This window comes from Chaetodon auriga, chromosome 6, assembly GCF_051107435.1.
Source record: "Chaetodon auriga isolate fChaAug3 chromosome 6, fChaAug3.hap1, whole genome shotgun sequence".
Taxonomy (NCBI): domain Eukaryota; kingdom Metazoa; phylum Chordata; class Actinopteri; order Chaetodontiformes; family Chaetodontidae; genus Chaetodon; species Chaetodon auriga.
This window is the reverse complement of record NC_135079.1, coordinates 2,915,363-2,935,000: the sequence shown is the minus strand read 5'-3', so window position 1 is coordinate 2,935,000 and position 19,638 is coordinate 2,915,363. Positions and strand designations below refer to the sequence as shown.

General features: G+C 50.2%; 2 protein-coding genes across 13 annotated transcripts in view; one reads left to right on the top strand and one right to left on the bottom strand.

Moving 5' to 3' along the window:
• Positions 1–6,030, top strand: part of LOC143322139 (suppressor of tumorigenicity 7 protein homolog) — a 44,368-nt gene extending 38,338 nt beyond the window's left edge. For 9 of the 12 annotated variants that reach the window (XM_076733090.1, XM_076733092.1, XM_076733094.1 and 6 more), the window contains 6 exons: positions 1–39; positions 508–610; positions 1,256–1,406; positions 1,526–1,618; positions 2,638–2,780; positions 5,581–6,030. The exon at positions 1–39 is cut by the window's left edge and continues 34 nt beyond it. In XM_076733090.1, the coding sequence (XP_076589205.1) occupies positions 1–39; positions 508–610; positions 1,256–1,406; positions 1,526–1,618; positions 2,638–2,780; positions 5,581–5,676 (625 nt within the window). In that variant the 3' untranslated portion in view covers positions 5,677–6,030. The remainder of the gene's footprint in view (positions 40–507; positions 611–1,255; positions 1,407–1,525; positions 1,619–2,637; positions 2,781–5,580) is intronic. The other 3 variants (XM_076733093.1, XM_076733087.1, XM_076733085.1) reach the window with 1 other exon arrangement.
• Positions 6,031–7,883: 1,853 nt separating this feature from the next.
• On the bottom strand, positions 7,884–18,375 carry wnt2 (wingless-type MMTV integration site family member 2). Its single transcript, XM_076733097.1, has 5 exons — positions 18,158–18,375; positions 17,143–17,363; positions 13,244–13,521; positions 12,736–13,000; positions 7,884–8,129 (listed from the first exon to the last, which is right to left on the bottom strand). The coding sequence occupies exons 1-5, from the start codon at positions 18,238–18,240 to the stop codon at positions 7,924–7,926; spliced, it is 1,053 nt and encodes a 350-aa protein (XP_076589212.1). The 5' UTR covers positions 18,241–18,375; the 3' UTR covers positions 7,884–7,923.
• Between the last annotated feature and the right edge of the window lie 1,263 nt (positions 18,376–19,638).

Sequence of the window (19,638 nt, the reverse complement as noted above, 5' to 3'; positions counted from 1 at the left end):
CACAGCAGCTTTGCTCAAAGCCAGGGCGGTGTCGGACAAGTGAGTATCTCTTTTCATCGGCTGCAAAGCTCCAACAGGGGCGCGACGTCAGAGTAGAGCTGAAAACGCCCTGCAGGCCTGGTTAGTGCAAGGGGGCGGAGAGTGGCGAGCGGCGAGCGGCGAGCGGGGGCTTGAATTGTGCTCTGTGGTGCAGACCTGCCTGAGTTTGATGTTGATGGTGTGTCAGTGTGAGAGGTTCAGGGTCATGACTGAAGCACCGCAGTGTTTCTATTTACTGTTTATTGTTTTGTGTCTTTCTGTTTGTTTTTTAGATTCTTTCAGAGCTAAAATTTGTCTTAAAGCCGCCTATAAAAGGCTTTTCTGTCACCCTGAAACAAAACAGATACGGTGATGTACAGAGCAGCTAGTTAGCGACAAGTGAGCGGCCTGCATGTGGGAGAGAGTGGGGGTCATTTCCAAAAACACTTTGATCATGTGCCGTGTGTGCGTGTGTGTGTGCGTGTTCAGATTCTCTCCAGAGGCAGCGTCCAGGCGAGGGCTGAGCACAGCGGAGATGAACGCAGTAGAAGCCATCCACAGAGCGGTGGAGTTCAACCCCCACGTCCCCAAAGTGAGACCTGCAACGCACGCACACACACACACACACACACACACACACACACACACACACCTGCTGAGGTCACATTGCGATCACACGTCCACATGTGAGTTTTCCTGCTGACTCCTGTGTGTCTGTCACTGGATTAAAGCTCCACCTGAACGTCCTCTGCTCACGTTAAACACCTGCTCCTATTGAAGCCTCACACTGACGTTTGTTTAAGGTTCAGGTAAAGGAGACGTGATCTCTTCTCAGGCTGCAGTGATTCAGCACTGATGCCCTAAAACACAACGAGAGCGTCCACGGACACATCAAAGTGTCGGCGGCTGTGAGAGAATACGTTGGACTGTGACATAAATAAAAGTGTAACACTGAGCTGATGTGTGTCATCCACCTTGAGGGCAGTCTGACTATTTTCACGATGGATTTTTATCATCATTACTGTGAATGTAGAGAAGTTAAAGCTGCGTAAGGTGTCGTTTTGTAGTTAATTGAAAATGAATGTGGGGGTCGTTGAGTCATCGTCACTGTTTTAGCTCGTGGTTTCCAGCTGCCGTGGATGCAGGCTCGGCTTTCTCTCCTACGCTCGGCCAGCTTTCCTTTAACGTTCGCAGCCACTTAATCCTGTCCGTCCTTTCTCCTCCTCCTCCTCCTCAGTATCTGCTGGAGATGAAGAGTCTGATTCTTCCTCCAGAGCACATCCTGAAGAGAGGAGACAGCGAGGCCATCGCCTACGCCTTCTTCCACCTGCAGCACTGGAAAAGGGTAGAGGGGGCGCTCAACCTGCTGCACTGCACCTGGGAGGGCAGTGAGTACACGCACACACACGCACACACGCACACACGCACACACACAGATCAGGGAAACCAGGTGCATCAGCTGTCTTCAGCCCTCTGTTGAAACCAGTGTGTGTTTTGTGTGTTGCAGCGTTCAGAATGATCCCGTATCCTCTGGAGAAGGGTCACCTGTTCTACCCGTACCCCATCTGCACAGAGACGGCCGACAGAGAGCTGCTACCCAGTAAGAGACGCCCCGACACACACGCTTACACACACACACACACTGCGTGTACTCACGCAGTACGAGGCAGAACACGTCTTCAGGCTGCAGTGACAGTAGAGCTTCGTTCGTTCGTCTTCGTTTGTCCTCAGAGACTCAAAGACGAGAAGACGAGCTGCTGCTGGTTTGTAGCACAGGCGGCGCAGTTTGTTGAAGCCGGCCTCTGATTGGACGGTTTCGGAGGGAAAGTGTCGTCATTTGTCCGCCTTCATGAGGACGAAGCTGATTTGCTCTTTTCCTTTAAAATAACGATTCTAATTTTAACGTCTGGCCAAAAAAATCGAGCGGCCATTAATAATTATGATGATGAGACAAATTCCTGAACAGAGCGGCGTGTGTGTGTGTGTGTGTGTGTGTGTGTGTGTGTGTGTGTGTGTGTGTGTGTGTGTGTGTGTGTGTGTGTGTCGTCCTGCTGTCTGCTCAGCAGCTCGTCTGTCTTCACACTCAAACCTTCACTTGATTAAGTTGGCGTCCGGCCACCAGCAGCAACACACTGCTGCGTGCGTGTGTGTGTGTGTGTGTCTGTGTGTCTGTGTGTGTCTGTGTCTGCGTGTGTGTCTGAAGTTCAAATTGTTGACTCCTCATGGCTCTCGTTCAGTACACGTTGTTTACCTGTATCTTGGAGTCACGCTGCCTCTCAGATGTTCGTCTTCCTCTGACAGAAAGGTGACTCGTGCTTTGAACGAGGGGTCAGAGGTCATCCTGCTCCGGTCCACGTTTCAAACACTGAACACGCCGTCGATGCACAGAGTTTGTTCTTCATGTTCAGCTGCAGATAAAAATCACTAATGTTATCAGACGGAGTTGAATTCCAGCGGTGACGCTTCAGATCGTTTCTCGTATGATTCAGTGAATCAGACTTTATTGAATGTGTTCGTGCTGATGGAGCTGATGAGTTCCAGAACGTTGATTTAATAAAAAGACTAATTTAATTGTGTGTGTGTGCGTGTGTGTGTGTGTGTGTCTGTCCCACGTGGAAGCAGTGTTTCACGAGGTGTCGGTCTACCCGAAGAAGGAGCTGCCCTTCTTCATCCTCTTCACAGCCGGTCTCTGCTCCTTCACCGCCATGCTGGCTCTGCTCACACACCAGTTCCCCGAACTCATGGGAGTGTTTGCTAAAGCTGTGAGTGCACGCAGGCACACACACACACACACACACACACACGCACGCACGCACACACACACACGCACACACACACACACACACACACACACACACAGTAACTTGCTTGTAAAGAGAAAACTCTGATCTTTGGTTTTTGCTGCAGGAAAAAGCTGCAAAGATCAATCAAAGCACAAAGTTTGACCTTTTCTCTGCAGAACTTTGCTCTCTCCCTTCACTGTTTGATGACGGCGAATCTTAAGTTCCATAAACTCTGTGGAGTGGAATAACACGTCTGTTGACCCCCGGACCTTCCCTCATGCGCCACCCTCGGGTCAGTGTTTTGCTCTCAGGATCATAACTGAACGGGCGGATTGTGCTGAAGCTGGTTGGATTTCAGTGACTGTGTGACCTTTCCTCTGCCACCATGAACTCTGTCTTCAGCTCCTCGATGTCACAGCTCTCTGTTTCCTGTTTCTTGGTGGTTTGTGGACGTTTGTGACTTGTGGAGCTCGGTCAGACTGTAGATTTAAGACGTTACACTGTTTTCTAAAAGCCTGCTTTACTGGAGCTGGACAAAGCTGGTTTCCACTGCGGCTTCACGCTGGAGACGGTCATTGATGCTGCTGAAGCATTCAGTGTCCTCCTCCAGCCCTCAGAGCCACCTTCAGCTTTCCCACCTGGATTCATAGCAGCCAGTGGGGGGCGCTGCCTCCCCCGCCCCTCCCTGCAGCCTGCAGCGCTGTGCTGCTCACCTGGAATGTGGATGAGCTCACCCCCCCCCATCAGCAGATACCATCTACACCATCTATCTGCCCTCTGAGCTGAAGCTCCCCACGCACACACACGCACACACACACACACACGTATCACTGTCTCTGTGGGGACTCCGCTGACACCTTCCCTTCCTGAGCCCCTCACTCTCTGACCCCTCAGAAACCAGTCTGGACCTGAGGGGACCTCACAGTGACAGAAAGCCTCCGTGTGTTGGTGTGTGATCACTTAAAAGTCACCACTGCAATCAAAACACACACACACACACCTGGATTTCTGGCAGCAAACACCAAACATTTAAGGACGCCGCTGCTCTCCAGGCCGTCCTCCTCTGATGACTCCAGGACGAACTCCACCTTTATTGTTATTGTCATTCCTGTGAGGTTACCTGACGTCTTCCCAGCAGAGGTGAGCTCATCCTGAGCAGCACCTCCTTCACAGCTGCTCCTGAACTGGAGCAGGTATCCGGATACTCCAGAGAAAAACCAGCGTGAGTGAACACGCGAGCCCCAGACCCCCTTTAAAATTCACTTGTTTGAGTTGTTGAGTGAGAGGAAACTTTAGAAACTGATAAATCACGAATCCGCCGAGTCAACAGCTGATCAGCTGTTATTTGCTTTCATCGCCATTGTGTCGAATAGCGCGGCTTCACTCTCTTTCATGGCACAGAACAGACGTTGGATCAGTAATTAGAGGCCCGTCTCTGCTTCAGCCTTTGAACAAGCTGAAAACAAACATCTGGACGAGACGAGCTGCAGGTCTGATCACCACACGCCAACACTGAGCGTGTTCGTCCTCATCCGGAAAACACGAGCAGAGACGGATTAATACGGCTGGACATGAGGTCATCGGGCAGGTGAAGTACGTGCACCTGTGCCTGAATTAAAGACATGAAGTCGCTCGACACACCTTCACTTTGAAGCTGGAGCAGAGATGTGTGGTTCGACGTGGGCGGCAGACGAAGAAGCGTGCCCCCGTCACGGCTTTTATCTGCCCCCATGACCCGCCGTGCTCTGGTGCAGCCCCTATCACCCCCCCCGACCCCCCCACAGCCCCCCCAGCCCTTCACTGGTTGTTGCCAAAACACACCTGAGGACACCTGACAGCGAGCTGCTCAAACTGGAAATGTAGATTTAATGGAAGAACTGGAACACGATGCTCCGTTTGTCACCTTTTAAGCCTACGTCTGTGTGTGTGTGTGTGTGTGGGGGGGGTGTTAAAAAAAGACACGGGAGACATTTTTTATAGTGAGAAATAACTGTTTTAATCTCTGCTGTTCATAATCCTGAATAAAACGCTTTGACAGAATCAACAAGTTGATTAAGTTCTGGTGAAACAGACTCAACAGTCCACAAACAGGCCTCTTCCAGAGCTTTCAGGCCGCTCGCACTGCCTTCATCAGCTGATGGAGTCATCCTCAGCTCTCAGGACGTCTCATTCTCTGCTTTGGACGCAGTGGTTTGAAACTCCCGTCAAGGTCCGTTTACGAGCTTTTTCCGAGCTTTCAGCTGCGTCACATGGTCTTCTTCAGCAGTCTTTCAGCTCCAGAAAAAGCTCGTAAGTCGACCATTTGTTTATTGTGTGAAAACGACTTTTTCCAAAGTCCAGAATGAACTTTGAAACGTACCTTCTGTGTTTCAGCTTCTTAATGTGGCGAGTTGCAGTTTTTCTCTCGTTGTTCAGTGAATATCGAGTCAAAGATGTCGGCCTGAGCTCTGGAACTTGAACGTTTTCTCCAAATAAACTTCTGAATATGAGACTGTGAACATTAAAATGGCAGCAAACTATGAAGGATGTGTTTAAAGCAGAGCAGGTGACAGTTGGAACAGTGGAACGACCAACAAAGACTGCTGTGAATGAAGTGTTTTATTACGAGCTGAGAGCTAAAATCAGTGTTTTTTTGAATGGAGTCTGGTGGCTTTGAGGAGAGCAGTATAATTTCCACTGAAGGGGGTTCAGGTTTCAGGGACCGAGCGGAGTCCAGAATCCTGAAGCTGCTTTTCAGCTTCGTGCCGTTTGTGTGACGTCGTTCTTTGTCTCCCTGCAGTTCCTCAGCACGCTGTTTGCTCCCCTCAACTTCATCATGGAGAAGGTGGAGAGCATCCTGCCGTCCAGCCTCTGGCACCAACTCACCCGCATCTGAACCGGACCGCGCCGGACCGGACCAGAATCAGACCCGGGACCGGGAGCCGACCTCCGTGCAGACAGAAACGGCCGAGCTGAAACCCAGAACGCTGCGCTGGACTGGACTGACGCGCCTTCGTGCCAAGATTACCGAGTTCAAACCAAACAGAGGACGGACGAGGACGACGGAGCAGGCGAGACACAACAAGGCAAAACAGTCCAGAATTGGTTTTGACTTTATTTGATATGTTTGCATTTTTTTGGGTTTTCAATCATTTAAAGCTGTTCTTTTGTTGTACAAAAAGAGGTGATCAATTGCCATCATTAAAAGTGAGAAGACAAAAAAAAAATACAATAAAGGACTTTTTGTGTATTGCTGCACGCCGGCTTCTTCCCGCCATTTTGATTCACGGCGACAGAAACGAGCAGAGCGAGCGCAGCCGAACGCCACGTGGAGCCGCCGGGGCGTCGATCTATGGAGTCCGCAGGTGGAGAAGAGCTTCACCTGCAGCCGACAGGTGCTCCAAACACTCATGCTTTTGTTTTTGGTGAACACACATTACTGCTGTGAGGTGATGCAGAGGAGCGATGAAGATTTGACTGTTTGTTTTCCCCCTGATGGACGTCTGTGATCAATCTCAGCATTTAACTTATTAAAACCAAACAATTATCAAGACAAAATCTGGAACAAACATCAGCATCAGAATTCTGTCCTGTGATTGGCTTACACAGCAGGAAGTGAAGTGTTTATTGGTTAAAATGAGCCTGTTGGTTACAGATTGGGTTCAGTACACGAGCACATGTTTACAGAAACAAACCGGCCTGTCAGGTTCACCATGAACATGTGTGCAGAGTGTGGACGGCGTGTGATTGGCTGATTCGTGCAGGTGTACAGGTTGTTTTTTTCATCTCAGGTGATCGGTTGGTTACAGACTCAGGATCAGTCATCTTCACAAACACTCTGCAGGGTGAATAAACACAGTAAACAGAAGAAAGGACTGAAGATTTCCTCGTGTGGTCACGGCAGCAGTCTGTGTTCTCCATGTTCTCAGGTGCAGTGTGAAGTGTCGCCCCCTACAGGTGAGGACAGTAATGGCTGCTGCACTGTTAACAGGTTGTTTTTCGTCTCTTTTCGCTGCTCTGTGCAGTCGGTCGCTCCAGCTCTCCACTGGAGGAAGTCTCTCGAGTGTTAGTGTGAATAAATGCAAAGTGAAGCTCACCATCATCCACCTGCAGGTCTGACCCGCTCACTGTGACTTACCTGTAGGTGGTGAAGGTAGGCAAGTGCGTACCTGGTCTAATGATGACTTCACAGAAATGTCAAAGGGAGAGTTCACCCAAAAATCCAGAATGTATTTTTCCCTCTAAGCTGCAGATCTGTTAATCCGTCCCGACTGGTTCAGTTCTGGAGATAATCGGCTGTGCAGACGTCTCCTCGTTCTCCACCAACCGCATCGCTGCGCAGAAGGAGGCGTGCACCTCCTCCCCTCGCCCTCATGTGGAGGTGAGTTTCCAGCTAACAGACGCAGCTCGCTGGCGCTAACCGCCTGGCGCTGTGACGAGCTCGAGCCTCCGAAAAACTCCCAGAACTCTGCAACTCAGACTGAACCAGTCGAGACGGATGAACAGAGCAACAGCTGAGGAAGAGGTGGTTGATTTTTGGGTGAACCGGCCCTTTAAGACAATCCAGGTGTTGCTGTTTAAAGGAGCTTTAGCTTCTTTTGACCCGCCGGCGGCACACAGGGAGCGCTAAACGTTAGCAGAGGGTTTGGGCGACGCGCTGCCACGTCTGAAGACGACGAGCCGCCGATGTGACAAAAACAAATTCATGTTCTTAATTAAAATCACAGATCACAGAACCTGATTGGCTGTCGGAGGATTACTGGTCAGTTGTTTCTGGGTAACTTTCCACCAGATCACACTCTGCCTCAATAGTCTGAAGTTTCTTCAGAGGTTAAAAAGGAGGAAATATCTGCCTGCAGGGAACTTCCTGCAGCGTGAAGCGGTTTGTGCTGACTGATTGATCACTCATCACTCGTTGATCAGAGCGTTTGTGTGCGGCGGCGTCCTCCAGCGAACAGCAGCGGCTCTTCAGGAGGAAAATGTGCAGCAGGCTCTACGTACAGTTTGATTGACAGGTGAAGTGCGGTGACATGAGGGCTGAGCAGACTCTAAACATCCTCGCAGCTCGACGACAGACGGGAACCTGCAGCCCGGAGCAGAAGCAGTAGTTTTGTACACGGTGATGCCGCCGGCGAGCGTCCGGTCACGTCTGGCTCTTGCAGGTGTGCACGTCGACCTGCTGGTGGCAGTCTCGGCAGCGCACGGCGCAGCACCAGTGGAACTTGCACTCGCACTTGGTGGTCCGGCTGACCCGCGACGTGTCGTATCCCCGACCGCAGCACATCACCTCGCAGCCGTCGACGCCGCGGGACGTCCGGTTACAGACCCGCCCCCCCGTCCCCATCGACCCTGAGGGGGGGACAAACAAAGACAGACAGAGGTCAGTGAGGGCTCATCGGCTCTTTCCTCCTGTTTTCCTCCTTCTTACTTGAACATTTTCTGATCTGTGCATCAACTTCTTGCAGCACAAAACATGTTTTTGGGTGGGGGTCTGCGGGGGTTGAATGGAGCATCTCAGAATCATGTTTATCATGTTATTGGATGATAAATGTGATGCATTATGGGTAGGCATGACTTTAATGTTGCAGCTGGTTAAGATGGAGCCATGTTCAGATGATTTCTGGGTAATTTAATACCATCTGATTAGATTTTGCATTGATAATCTGAAGCTGTCAGATGAACGTAGAGTATTTAAGTATTTAAGAAGATTACTAAGAGTGTATTGATCCCACGCCGGGGAATTCACACGTTACAACAGCAAGAAGAAAAAAGAACGAACGACAACAAACAGATGCAGTTAAATCAAGAACAACGAGCGTTAAATTAGTAAACGTTTGTTAGTTTAACGTCAGTGAATCTAAACTCAGGTTCAGTTTCTCTGCTGGACTGAACTTTGACACCAGATGGACTTTAAACCGTCTCGTCTTCATCTCGTCTGCTTCGTCCTCTCGATGCAAAGCACATTTCAGTCGTTTCCCTCCAAAGCCTCAGATTTCCCGCTGGAGCCGTTTGACACCTACACTGACAATTATTCCAGGCCCAAAAGGTGAGAGGCATCATGGGAAATCACTGTGGATTTAAAGGAGCCTCCACCGATAGCGCGGCGCTCTGTGTGGGCTGAGGATGTGACCTGGCCGGTGTGCGAGACACAATGTGGCCAATTGGAGAGGTTTTATTGGGGATCAAGAGCCAATGGGAGCGCAGCGTGCTGCTGGCAGATGAGACGGGGAGGAGGAGGAGGAGGAGGAGGAGGAGGAGGAGGGGGGAGTAAGAGGACGAAGGCTGGACGGAGGAAAGATGAGAGATTGATGACAGGAGCCCTCAGCCTGCAGCCGGCTCTTCATCAGCTGTTCATTTTACAGGAGACGTCCCGCACACACACACACACACACACACACACACACACACACACACACACACACACACCTCCACGTACTGTATCTACGTTTTCAGGTGTGTGTGTGTGTGTGTGTGTGTGTGCTCAGCTTCACTTCTTATCAAACTACGGAAGCCTGGAATGGTCATTGCTCTCATGTTGTTGATCTTCATAAAACGTGACCTGGAACAGCTGATCGATGAGCCGATCAGAAGCCGATCAGCTGATTCTGACGATCACGCGTGATCTAAGTTTCCACGTTTTACGATCGGTGGAGGTTTTTTTCTTTTCAGGCATCTTCTTGGCTCGAATCAAACGTGACCTCCGTGAACTTCTGCACCTTCCAAACACACCTGGATGCTTCGCTGCAGGCGCCCTCACACACACACACACACACACACACACAATCCTCCACCTCTTCTGCCTGTCACACCTCCAGACTGAGACGACGACTGTGATTGGTGGAGGCTGAAGGCCTGAAGCCCTCACTGACTCTGGAGGAGTAGGAGCGGTGGAGGACGCCGCAGGTGAGCCTGACTCCTGCTGCCAGGCTGTGGAGTGTTACTGAAGGAGAACATGTGTGTCTCCTGTATAAATAAAGGTTTGGAAAAAAACGCCGAGCTCCATCTCCAACACTGCTCTGGAATTCGCTGCTGTTTACATTCTGCTTCGCCCTGCGACTGCGGCCGTCTCCGCTCCGTTCCCTCGCCAGGTGATGTGTCCGGGCACGACCAGAAGCCCCGCCCCTCCCTGGCAGCCCGCCCGTCATCCGCGGTATGCTGCCCCACCAGGGATGACATCACAGCCAGAGTCTTCCTCACAGCCTTCGCTCTCCCTGCGTCTGCTTATTGAATTAAGATGAGGGGGCGCCGAGAGATGAGTTTAGCACCTGAGCCTCGCCGGGCCGAGCGAAATTGATTTCACACTTTGAGGAGGCACAGAGGGGCCATCTGTGTGTGTGAGTGTGTGTGTGTGTGTGTGTGTGTGAGAGTGTGTGTGAGAGAGAGTGTGTGTGTGTGTGTGTGCGTGCGCGCGCAATGATTGAGGGTGAGTCTGCATGTCTTTGAGAGGTTTTTCAGTGTGTGATGGGAACAAGAGGGGGTGACTCAAAGTGTGTGTTTCAAGAACAACTGAGCTTCGTGTGTGTGTGTGTGTGTGTGTGTGTGTGTGTGTGTGTGTGTGTGTGTGTGTGTGTGTGTGTGTGTGCGCAGACGATGCTTCAGTGTCGTGGTAGAGTTTGTCTCTGTGTGTGTCCTGGAGGAGCTGGTCTTCAGAGAGGCGGCGAGTTCAGTTCTCATGAGAGGCCCACAGCGAACACTGTGTGTGTGTGTGTGTGTGTTACATGAACACAGCACCTAAAGCCTTCATGTCTGCTGTGAAGCCTCTGCTTGTTCCCAAAGGGGCCCTCAGACCTCCAGAGGTCCATCAGGAGGTCACGCTCACACTAACTAAAGGGTGAATTTTCTGGACTATAAAATGGAGACAAACGTCCATCACGCCGTCCTAGTCATCATGTCTTAAGGTCATCTTGTTTTCTGAGTCCAAAACTACAAAAATATGTAAAAACTTCATCACATAAACCAAAAAAAAGCAGCCAATCGTTGAAATCAAACAGCTGGATCGAGGGAATGTTTCGCATGTTAGCTCAAAAGACAAACTGCTGTCATTCTTCTTCTGGTGGAAACGTGGGACGTCAGCGTCCTGGTGGCCGAGCGGAGACGAAGAACTGCGTCTCACGTTCAGTCCCAGCCTGGTGCTGCATGTCGACCCTCCTCTTCCTGCCTCCATGTTCCAGCTGAGCTCCAGCAGACGCTGAGATGAGCTAACTGTCGTAGCTTTTATCTCCTTTGTGCTTCTTGGAGCCGTAAACGTGTCTCAGACCATGACGGCGCCTGACGGACGCCAGTCCTGCACACAGGAAGCGAGACGGACGGTTCCCAGCTTTGATTCTCTGCAGCGTCCAACGTCTCCTCTGTGTCCTTCAGCAAGAAGTTTACCCATCATGCAGTGGGCCGCAGCTCAGTCACACAGCAAAGCAAATCAAAACGCGCCGTTTAGTGTCAGGGCGGGCCGTGACGGGTTACCCACAATGCAACACAGAAAAAGTAAGTCTGCACATAAATGAAGACTCGTCACAAAATGGACTTTAAGCTGCAAAAAATAAGCAACCAAAGTGTGTGTGTGTGTGTGTGTGTGTGAGTGTGTGTGTGTGTGTGTGTGTGAGTGAGTGAGTGTGTGTGTGATCCAACCTGCCCCTGAAATACGCCTCTCTTAGCAGGCCGGCCGTGCCCTCGGGCGTGTGTGTTTGCGAGTGTGTGTGTTTGCAGCGGTGGTGATTTATGGTGATCTGTGGCGTTCAGGTTTCAGCCCACAGAAGTGTGTAATGGGTCTTAAACTGGCCGACACCCGATCGCCACGGATCATCTGCTGCCTGACAGGCATCCGCCTCCACTGGAGCGCGCACACACACACACACACACACACACACACACACAAACGTTTGCCTTCTCACACTCGCCGTCTTGTTCCGAGCTTCACATACATAAACACAGATTTCACACATTTCTGTGACGCTTACGTTTGACACCAGCGTCTGAGTCACGCCGTCAGAGCCGTGGGAAGGGGCTTCGGCTGGGGCGGGGGCTCAGGTGGGCCACGTTACGCGTGATATCAGAATAACGGCCTCATTCTGATTTGATGTAACCACGTCATGCTGTCACAAACCAACGACGGGCATGGCTGACGGGACGTGACGCTCGACCCCCTCTTCACCCACAGTTTTCACCCTCTGCTGGTTCAGAAGTCAAATCTTTTGTGTTTTAGCTGATCAATCAGCAGAAAATCCTCCAGAATCGTCCGGAGAAATCAGTCTGACGTGGTCAGAGTCTCTTCAGTCAGACAGGAAGCTGTCACATCAAAAACAAGCCGGTGAAGACGATCCAGTTGCTGAACAGCAGCTGAACTACGTGTCCAAAAAAAGCTAAAAATACATTTTCCTGAACTCTGCAGGACCCAGAAAGCCGTCAATTCATCAGAGTTTTACGTCCCTGTTTACACGCTGGAGACACGACGCGACGCCATTCGCTGAATTAAACCTGGAAAACATGTCAGCACCAATCAACGGCTCAAAGACGTGGAGGAGCTGATTGGCCGTTTGCAGCTCGCTGTGAAGAACCGTCGCCCTGCCCCGTCAGTGACACTGAACCTGGATCTGCTCGAGGTTTTGTTTGTGTAATTCACTCAAACGTCTGCGATGGAGCGTGTGATGACCCTCATGGCGAATCTGTTCACACGCCTCCTCGTTTAAGGGCGTGTTCACGCCAGTCGACGGCGGTTTAGTCGAAGTGTTTCCTTCTTTGGTTCATTCGGTTCAACTCAGCTGGAACCGAATGAAGTTTAAAACCTCCAAAAGAGCAAACGTCACAAGTTAAAGCGGATGTTTAAATGTCTTCTTTAAATTTTTACAATGAGCTTTGAGCCAAATGTCGCTCATCTTTTGACCTTTGACCTTTGACCACAGCTGACGGTTCAGGATCTAAAGGTTGGGCTGAAGTCTGACTCAGGCCGCCGGGTGTTTACCTGACTCGTGGTCCCGTATGCAGTAGTCTGGCGAGTCCTCAAAGTACACCAGGTCGTTCTTGCTGGGTCGTTTGAAGTGCGCGTGCGCGGCGGTGAACCCGGTGCCGTACTGGTTAACGGCCACCTGCACGGCGCCGTTGTACCTCTTGCGAAGGTGGTCTCCGGTGCGCCTGAAGTCAGCCATGGCCAGCCAGCAGGTCCGGACGCTGCACGACCCGCTGACGCCGTGACATTTACACTCCAGAGTCATGAAGCGCTTCACCGCCTGGCGAGGAGAGAACAGGAAGTGAACCTCAGAGAAGGTTGACGGTGCAAGTTCAAGCTTCACAGATCACAGCAGTTACTGTCCTGCAGTGATGATGAACTGAGATCTGGAACAGTTTCAGATCAGGATTCAGGATTCAGGATTCAGCGTTACGTTTTCTAATCTTCTCATTGTGTAATAAAAATGCACCTGAAAATCAAAGCAGGTGAAACATTCTGAGGGAGGTGCTCAGCGTCTCCTCACCTTCCTGCCGGCTCGGTTGTTGTGTAAGTTCATGAGCGCCCGGGCGTCCCTCTCCTTCCTCTCCTTGGCGTCCACAAAGGCCTGGCTGAAGCGCATGGCATGCTCCACGTGGTCACTGCAGCCGCCCCAGTCGAAGGGGCCCTTGGCGTCCCGCGACGAGCCCTTCTTAGTGGGATCGCAGGAGCAGGAGTCCAGCTCGCCCTGGCTGCAGGCTCGCGCCAGCGTGTAGACCACGCCGGCCGAGGAGATGGCGTACATGAAGGCCACCTCGCGGCTGCCTGAGGGGAGAGGACGAGACCAACGACGGCGAAATTAGACTAAACAACACAGCTTCAAGGCTTTAAGGCCAGTCCAGCTCAAGTCTCAAGTCTTTTTTCAGGTCTCTGATCACAAACTGAGGTCGAGCCTTGTTCAGGATTTTACCACTTTAAGCCTGAAACTTGAATGACTGAAGTCTTTAGGAAGTTTGAAGTTTAAAGCCAATTAAATCTCACAGCGCTCCAAGTCAGAATACAGCTACCAGCTACAGGCTTCATGATCCCAAAGAGTCACTTCTCAGGAATCTGAGGGCCTTCAAAATGTAATGATGGAGGATTCATTACGTAAAAGAAGCAGCCAAACCAGAGAGTCTCCAGCCACAACGAGCTAAGAGCTAACGTCAGCGTGCTAACATGCTTACGGTGACTAGATTAAACTGCTGATGTGTTCACTATCTTCCTTTTCTGTGCTAGTATGCTAACAACTGCTAATTTTTTTGGGCTGACTAACCCAAAGCCTGGACCCACAGGGTGAGGTCAGAGGCTGACACCGCACAAAAACACACATCAGCACAGTTACTGGTCCACTTCTCCACATCAATAAACTCCACTGATGTGAGATGCGTATCGAGCATGAAGGTTTTATCTCTGGCTCATGTCGGGTCGGGTGTTTTCCACCACAGGCTGGCTGACGGCACAATTAAGCCACAGCAAACAGACAGATCCTTCAAATGTTTGGCCAGCGCTGCTACCTGTATGAGCCGTGTTTGTTGTCGTCTGCTGGAAGCTTTCATTTCATGCAAACGCTTCATCTGCCTCCAAGATGGATAAACAGCGAACGTTTACCAGCAGTGCCCTGATACAGAACCTTTATCTGCCCCCACATGTAACTGATGAGAGATCAAAGGCTGAGAGAGGGTGTGTGTGCGTGTGCGTGTGCGTGTGCGTGTGTGTCTAACATGACATCCAGGCTTCATAATCCAGATGAGAGACCAGAGGAGCAGCTGAAAGCGCTCACACACTCTCAGCTGTTAGCGTGAACTCAGAGTGGGTTATTGCTGCCCTGGGTCTCGCCTGTCAGACTGTCCAAACGCTGCCCTCGACTTCTAACATGTGGAGCTCACTGGGACAAACAAGTAAAAGCATATTATGAAGGGAAACAACCCGCTTAATCTATACTTTAATCTACAGTTGGCGATGTGTAGTTAAAGTAAGAATGGACCCAAAGACAGCGGCGAAGAGTAACTAACACCTTCATCTTCAGACTGCACTGTTCCTGATTTGGTAGACTGCAGTCAGACTGGAAAGCACAGTAATCTTATCACGTCTTATTCTCCAGATCTGCAGAAATGTAAGAAAAAAGCTTTCACGTGGAGAAGCCAGCAGAAGACAAGCCTGCGACCCCCCGAAAAACAGGTAAAAAACTCAAATGGACTCAGTTCACCATGATAAAACAGAGGAGAGAAGCAGGAAACCCTGACTTTGAAGGAACCCACAACAATGACGTGATTGTAGTTTGAAAAATGATTTTTCTGTTTAGGCAAAGATCAAATTTAACATTTTTTAAAAAATTAAAAAGGGGTTTTGCAGAAAAACACGTCTCACTCAGATATTAGTATGAAAAAACTACAAATGGTACCCAGCCCTGGCACACACACATACAGAGTGTGTGTGTGTGTGTGTGTGTGTGTGTGTGTGTGTGTGTGTGTGTGTGTGTGTGTGTGTTCCAGTCCAGCCGCTAAGTTGAGCGTGCCTAACGAGGTTAATGAGGAGAACGCTGAGAGAACACGACACCAGAGAGGGAAAACTCCTGTGTAATTGTTTGAAATTAGCCCGCTGACATTGACAATAAGGAGCTTCTGACGGGGCCCCGGGGCCCCGGTGCGCCGCGGTAATGCTGTGTGACGCGGCCGGGGCCCCGGCTGGGAGGTCCGAATACCACACGGCTGATTAGAGGCCCCGACATGAAACGGAGTAAGCCGAAGGATCCGCCTCGCAGGTTAAATCTCAGGGCATGGGAGAGGAGCGTCAGGCTGCCGCTGCTGCTGATCCTTCAGCGGCAATACAGAAAGATTAGGACTTGTTGCAGCGCGTCCTCGCGGGAGACGCGCAGTGACGTGTCTAATCTGACAGGATGCTTCTGTCCAGAGTTCACATCTGTCACGGGCCGCAGCGGCCCGCTTCACGCCGGTAATCGCACTAATCACCGCAGAGGAGGAGTCGTTCGTCGCTCTGTTCGGGACATTTACTCCCCCTGAAAACACGTGACTGCGCCTCCTCTTCGCTTTGAAACGCTCAGTAAAGCTCTTCCTCTGTAGAGGAGATCAACAGCGCTGATGAGCCGACGTGGATCCTGAAGGTGGAGGGAGCTGAGTGATCAGCTGACTGAGACACGAGCACCGTTATGATAATCTGTAATCTGCTGTTTAAACTGGAATCAAACGATTGTCTCGTCTTTAAAACGTCAGAAAACAGTGAAATATTACCACTGTTTCCCAGAGTTCAAGGTGATGTCTTCAGATGACTGTTTCTGTCACAACAAGCAGAAAATCTGAACACCCGAGAGGCTCCAACAGGCAAATACTCTATTTCTACAGTGTTTCTGCTCGATTTGTGGTTCATCAATCACCGGACTGATCAAGCTGCCGCTCGTTAACTCAACTCTCAGCAATAAACCTGCAGACCTGGAGTCACAGTGCTGCTTAACAAAGCCCAAAACACAGGACAGACACAGGAGAAACCGGTGGACGTGATGAATGCACAGCTGTAAAGTGAGCCGAGGAGCGGAATGTGATCTAAGAGGGGGAGAGGGGGAGAGAGAGAGAGAGAGAGAGAGAGAGAGAGAGAGAGAGAGAGAGGGAGAGAGAGAGAGAGAGGGAGAGAGAGAGAGACCCTCAGTGTCGCAGTAAATCCACCCAGCACTTCAGAAGTCATCCAGATGTTTAGATCGGTCGGCACATCGGCGCTGCGGCGCAGGGATTCGGTTCCAAAGGTGCCAGCAGCAGCACGCTGACCTGAAAACTGACCTGAGAGCTGCTGCAGGCGACGTGGCCGCGCGCCTCATCCCTGCGCGTCTCTCACCGCAGGTGACAGTGAGACACGTGATTATCGCAGCATTCAGTCAAATGATTATTTCTCGACCACAAAATCGTCTAACTTTCAAATGTTTGATCGAATTTAACTTCCTGTTCATTTAGAGGCGACGACTGTTAAACCACAGCATCTCAACAATATGACGACAGAGAGACACCACGTGATCGTTTAGGAGCCTTAATTTAAAGTAACTTTCATGTGACGTCAGACATAGTTAATGAAGAGGGGTCATTCAGAGTGAACTCCAGCAGCTGACATGGAAAAAACCCTGAATGATGTGATTCTCTGTAAGCTCAAACCTGCCCCGTGTTCATTTTTCATTTCCCTGAGGGGTCAGAGGTCAACTACAGAGCCTGGACCTCAGAGAGGACCAGCGACTTGCTCAAGGACACTTCAGCAGGAAAGATGCTTGCTGGACATTGAGGTTAGATTTCAGATCATGCAGATTAAGGACAGTTGCCCCTTGTTGTCCCAGATTTATCAGGATAATGATTTTTAAAACCCCATTAGTTTAACACTTTAGGCTGAAGTAAGACACGTGTCACTCACTGCGCAGCAGCAGGCGTCCGAACAGGTTGTGGTCTCTGGCCGTGGTGTTGCAGTTCCAGCGGTGGTTGCGGAACTGGTGCTGGCACTCTGAGATCCAGTCCTTTATCCCGGCGCCGATGGCCTGCATCACTTTCGGGTGCTGGCGGCACAGCTGGCGCTGCTTGTTCACCAGACCGGGGATGTTGTCGCACATCACCTGGGAGCCCAGAGTGCCCATGTACCTGCGGGGCGGAGGAGCAGGCAGAGAGACGGCTGAGGGGACAACCTTTGGACTGGACTCTCTCAGTGATCTCAATAAATGCCCACAGTTCAAGAAAAGACACGAATGCTTTGTGGGACCGTCAGACAGCGAGGACAGAAGACAGGAGAAAATATTATGAAATGAGGTAAAAAGGTGTCTTCTCGAGAAACGTGTTGAAATCTCTCAACATGTCCACACTCCACATGTACCTGCAGGACAGGGTGATGAAAGACCGGCAGGGAATTTGAACGCATGCAGGCTGCAGGGATTTCCTCCAGCAATTAAAGAAAGACAGAAAGACGTCTGAGGGACACTGTCTGTCCAAACAGCATCTCAGAAGCTTTTCATTACAGATTCAAGAGAAAGACAGCAAACACAGAGAAATTAAAGAATATCAGATGACTTTATCCTGGAAACGTATCTGCCCAAATATTATGTCTTCATCTTCAGTATTTCTAAAAATACACCTACGGAGGGAATTTAGACGCTCAAACTTTCCCGATTAACAAAAGGAAAACAGGTCTTAATCAACAGTTTTGAGGGCAATTTAGACTTTTTTAACACTAATAAAACGGAGGAGTCAAACAAAACTCGAGATAATTTAACACAAGTCAAATAAACTATTTTACAGATGGAGCAGTTTGGATTAAACGACGTTTAAGGTTTTATTGGAGCGCTTTTTGCGCGTCCCGGTAAACGTGACAGTTTAACAGTGAAGTCGTGGATTCAGGGCTTCAATAATTTCATTTCAATACAGATGTGCACGGTACTTACCACCAGGACGCATCGACCTCGGCCGTCAGCCAGCAGATTGCTACAGACAAATAAAAACATATTCCGCTTGGCAATAAGTTCATATTAACCAAAGTGCGGTCCTTTATGGATCTGGACGGAGCATTTCCACGGATGAAAGAAAAATATAAAACATCAGAGAAGTCACAACTCGTTGAATCTTCAAACCGGGCTCGGATTAAAAACGGATCATCACAGGACAGCCGGAGGTCTGCGCGTAAAAGCCATGACGGACGCGGGCTGTGCGCGGTGACCGAGCGCCTCTGAGGAGAAGCTGCAGCGCGACTCTCTAATAGTCCAGCAAATATTTTCAGTGGAGATGATGAGCTATCAGGTTTAAATTGCTTTACACAAGGGGTGGGCAGAGTCCCGTCTCAGGAATGAGGTGAAGAAATGAGATGTCTGAGAGTATCTGTTCAGGCTGGTTTGACACCAGACAGGCTTGGCCCGCGTCCAGGCCGGAGCTCAGCCGCTCTGAGATGTGGTCCAGGCTGATGGGCTCCTCACTCAAACTGCACCGACGCGTTCAGGGAAGGAGCCGGAACACTCAGCCAGTGTCATTCAGCAGAGAGCCGCTCCACTTCAGCTGCAGGGGGACAACGTGGAGCAGATAATAAAGATGGAGCGGCGCGTGGAGGGCGGAAGACAGCGACGTTTAGGGCTCCACAGTAAAAACATCACGCGCGGTGGCCACTGGAGGCAGAGACCGGCATTTTATTTAGAGATGAATAACCTGACCTCAGTCCACAGACCCACATCACTCCGCTCCCACACGCAGTTTGTGGACTCTATCTCCCTTCTTTTGTAAATTTTGGTAATTTTCCCTTCACTAAGGCCTAAAACTTCGACTAAAACTTGGACTTAGTTTAAGGTGAGAGCACACTGACGCACAGGTACCAAATATTTCTGATCCCCAAAGCGTGACACATTGTTATTTTACAGCCTTAAACAAACCCAGACTCAGTCCAACTAATAACTCTGGAATGTTTAAAAAAAAAAAAAGGAAAAGAAAAATGGCTGCTTCTCCCAAACCGGCACCCAAAGGTGATGTGTCCATTTCAATTGGATTACCTATCAGGCCTTTTTGAAGTCTCTTGGGGAAATCTGTACCACTGTCACAGGGTATTTCCTCCATCTTTGATCTGGCCCGGGTGTATCTGGAGGTCCGGAGACCCTGACCAGATGAGATTAATGGGCAAATTGGATTTTTCCCATGATCCCCGTGGAAGAAAACCATAAAACAACAAGGAGATTTAGAGCGCTCTCTGTGCTCTTCTCAGCCCATTGAACACGACTTTGTTGTTGCAGCAGCAGCAGTTTTAATACGTCTGTAATACAAATCCAATTTAATTGGAGTAATTTGTTCACCTTCGGACCAAATCGCATTAAGGCCGCTCACCGCGTTTCACATCGTGTTTTATGAGGAGACAGGCTGACAGTCTCACATCACTGACGCAGAGTCG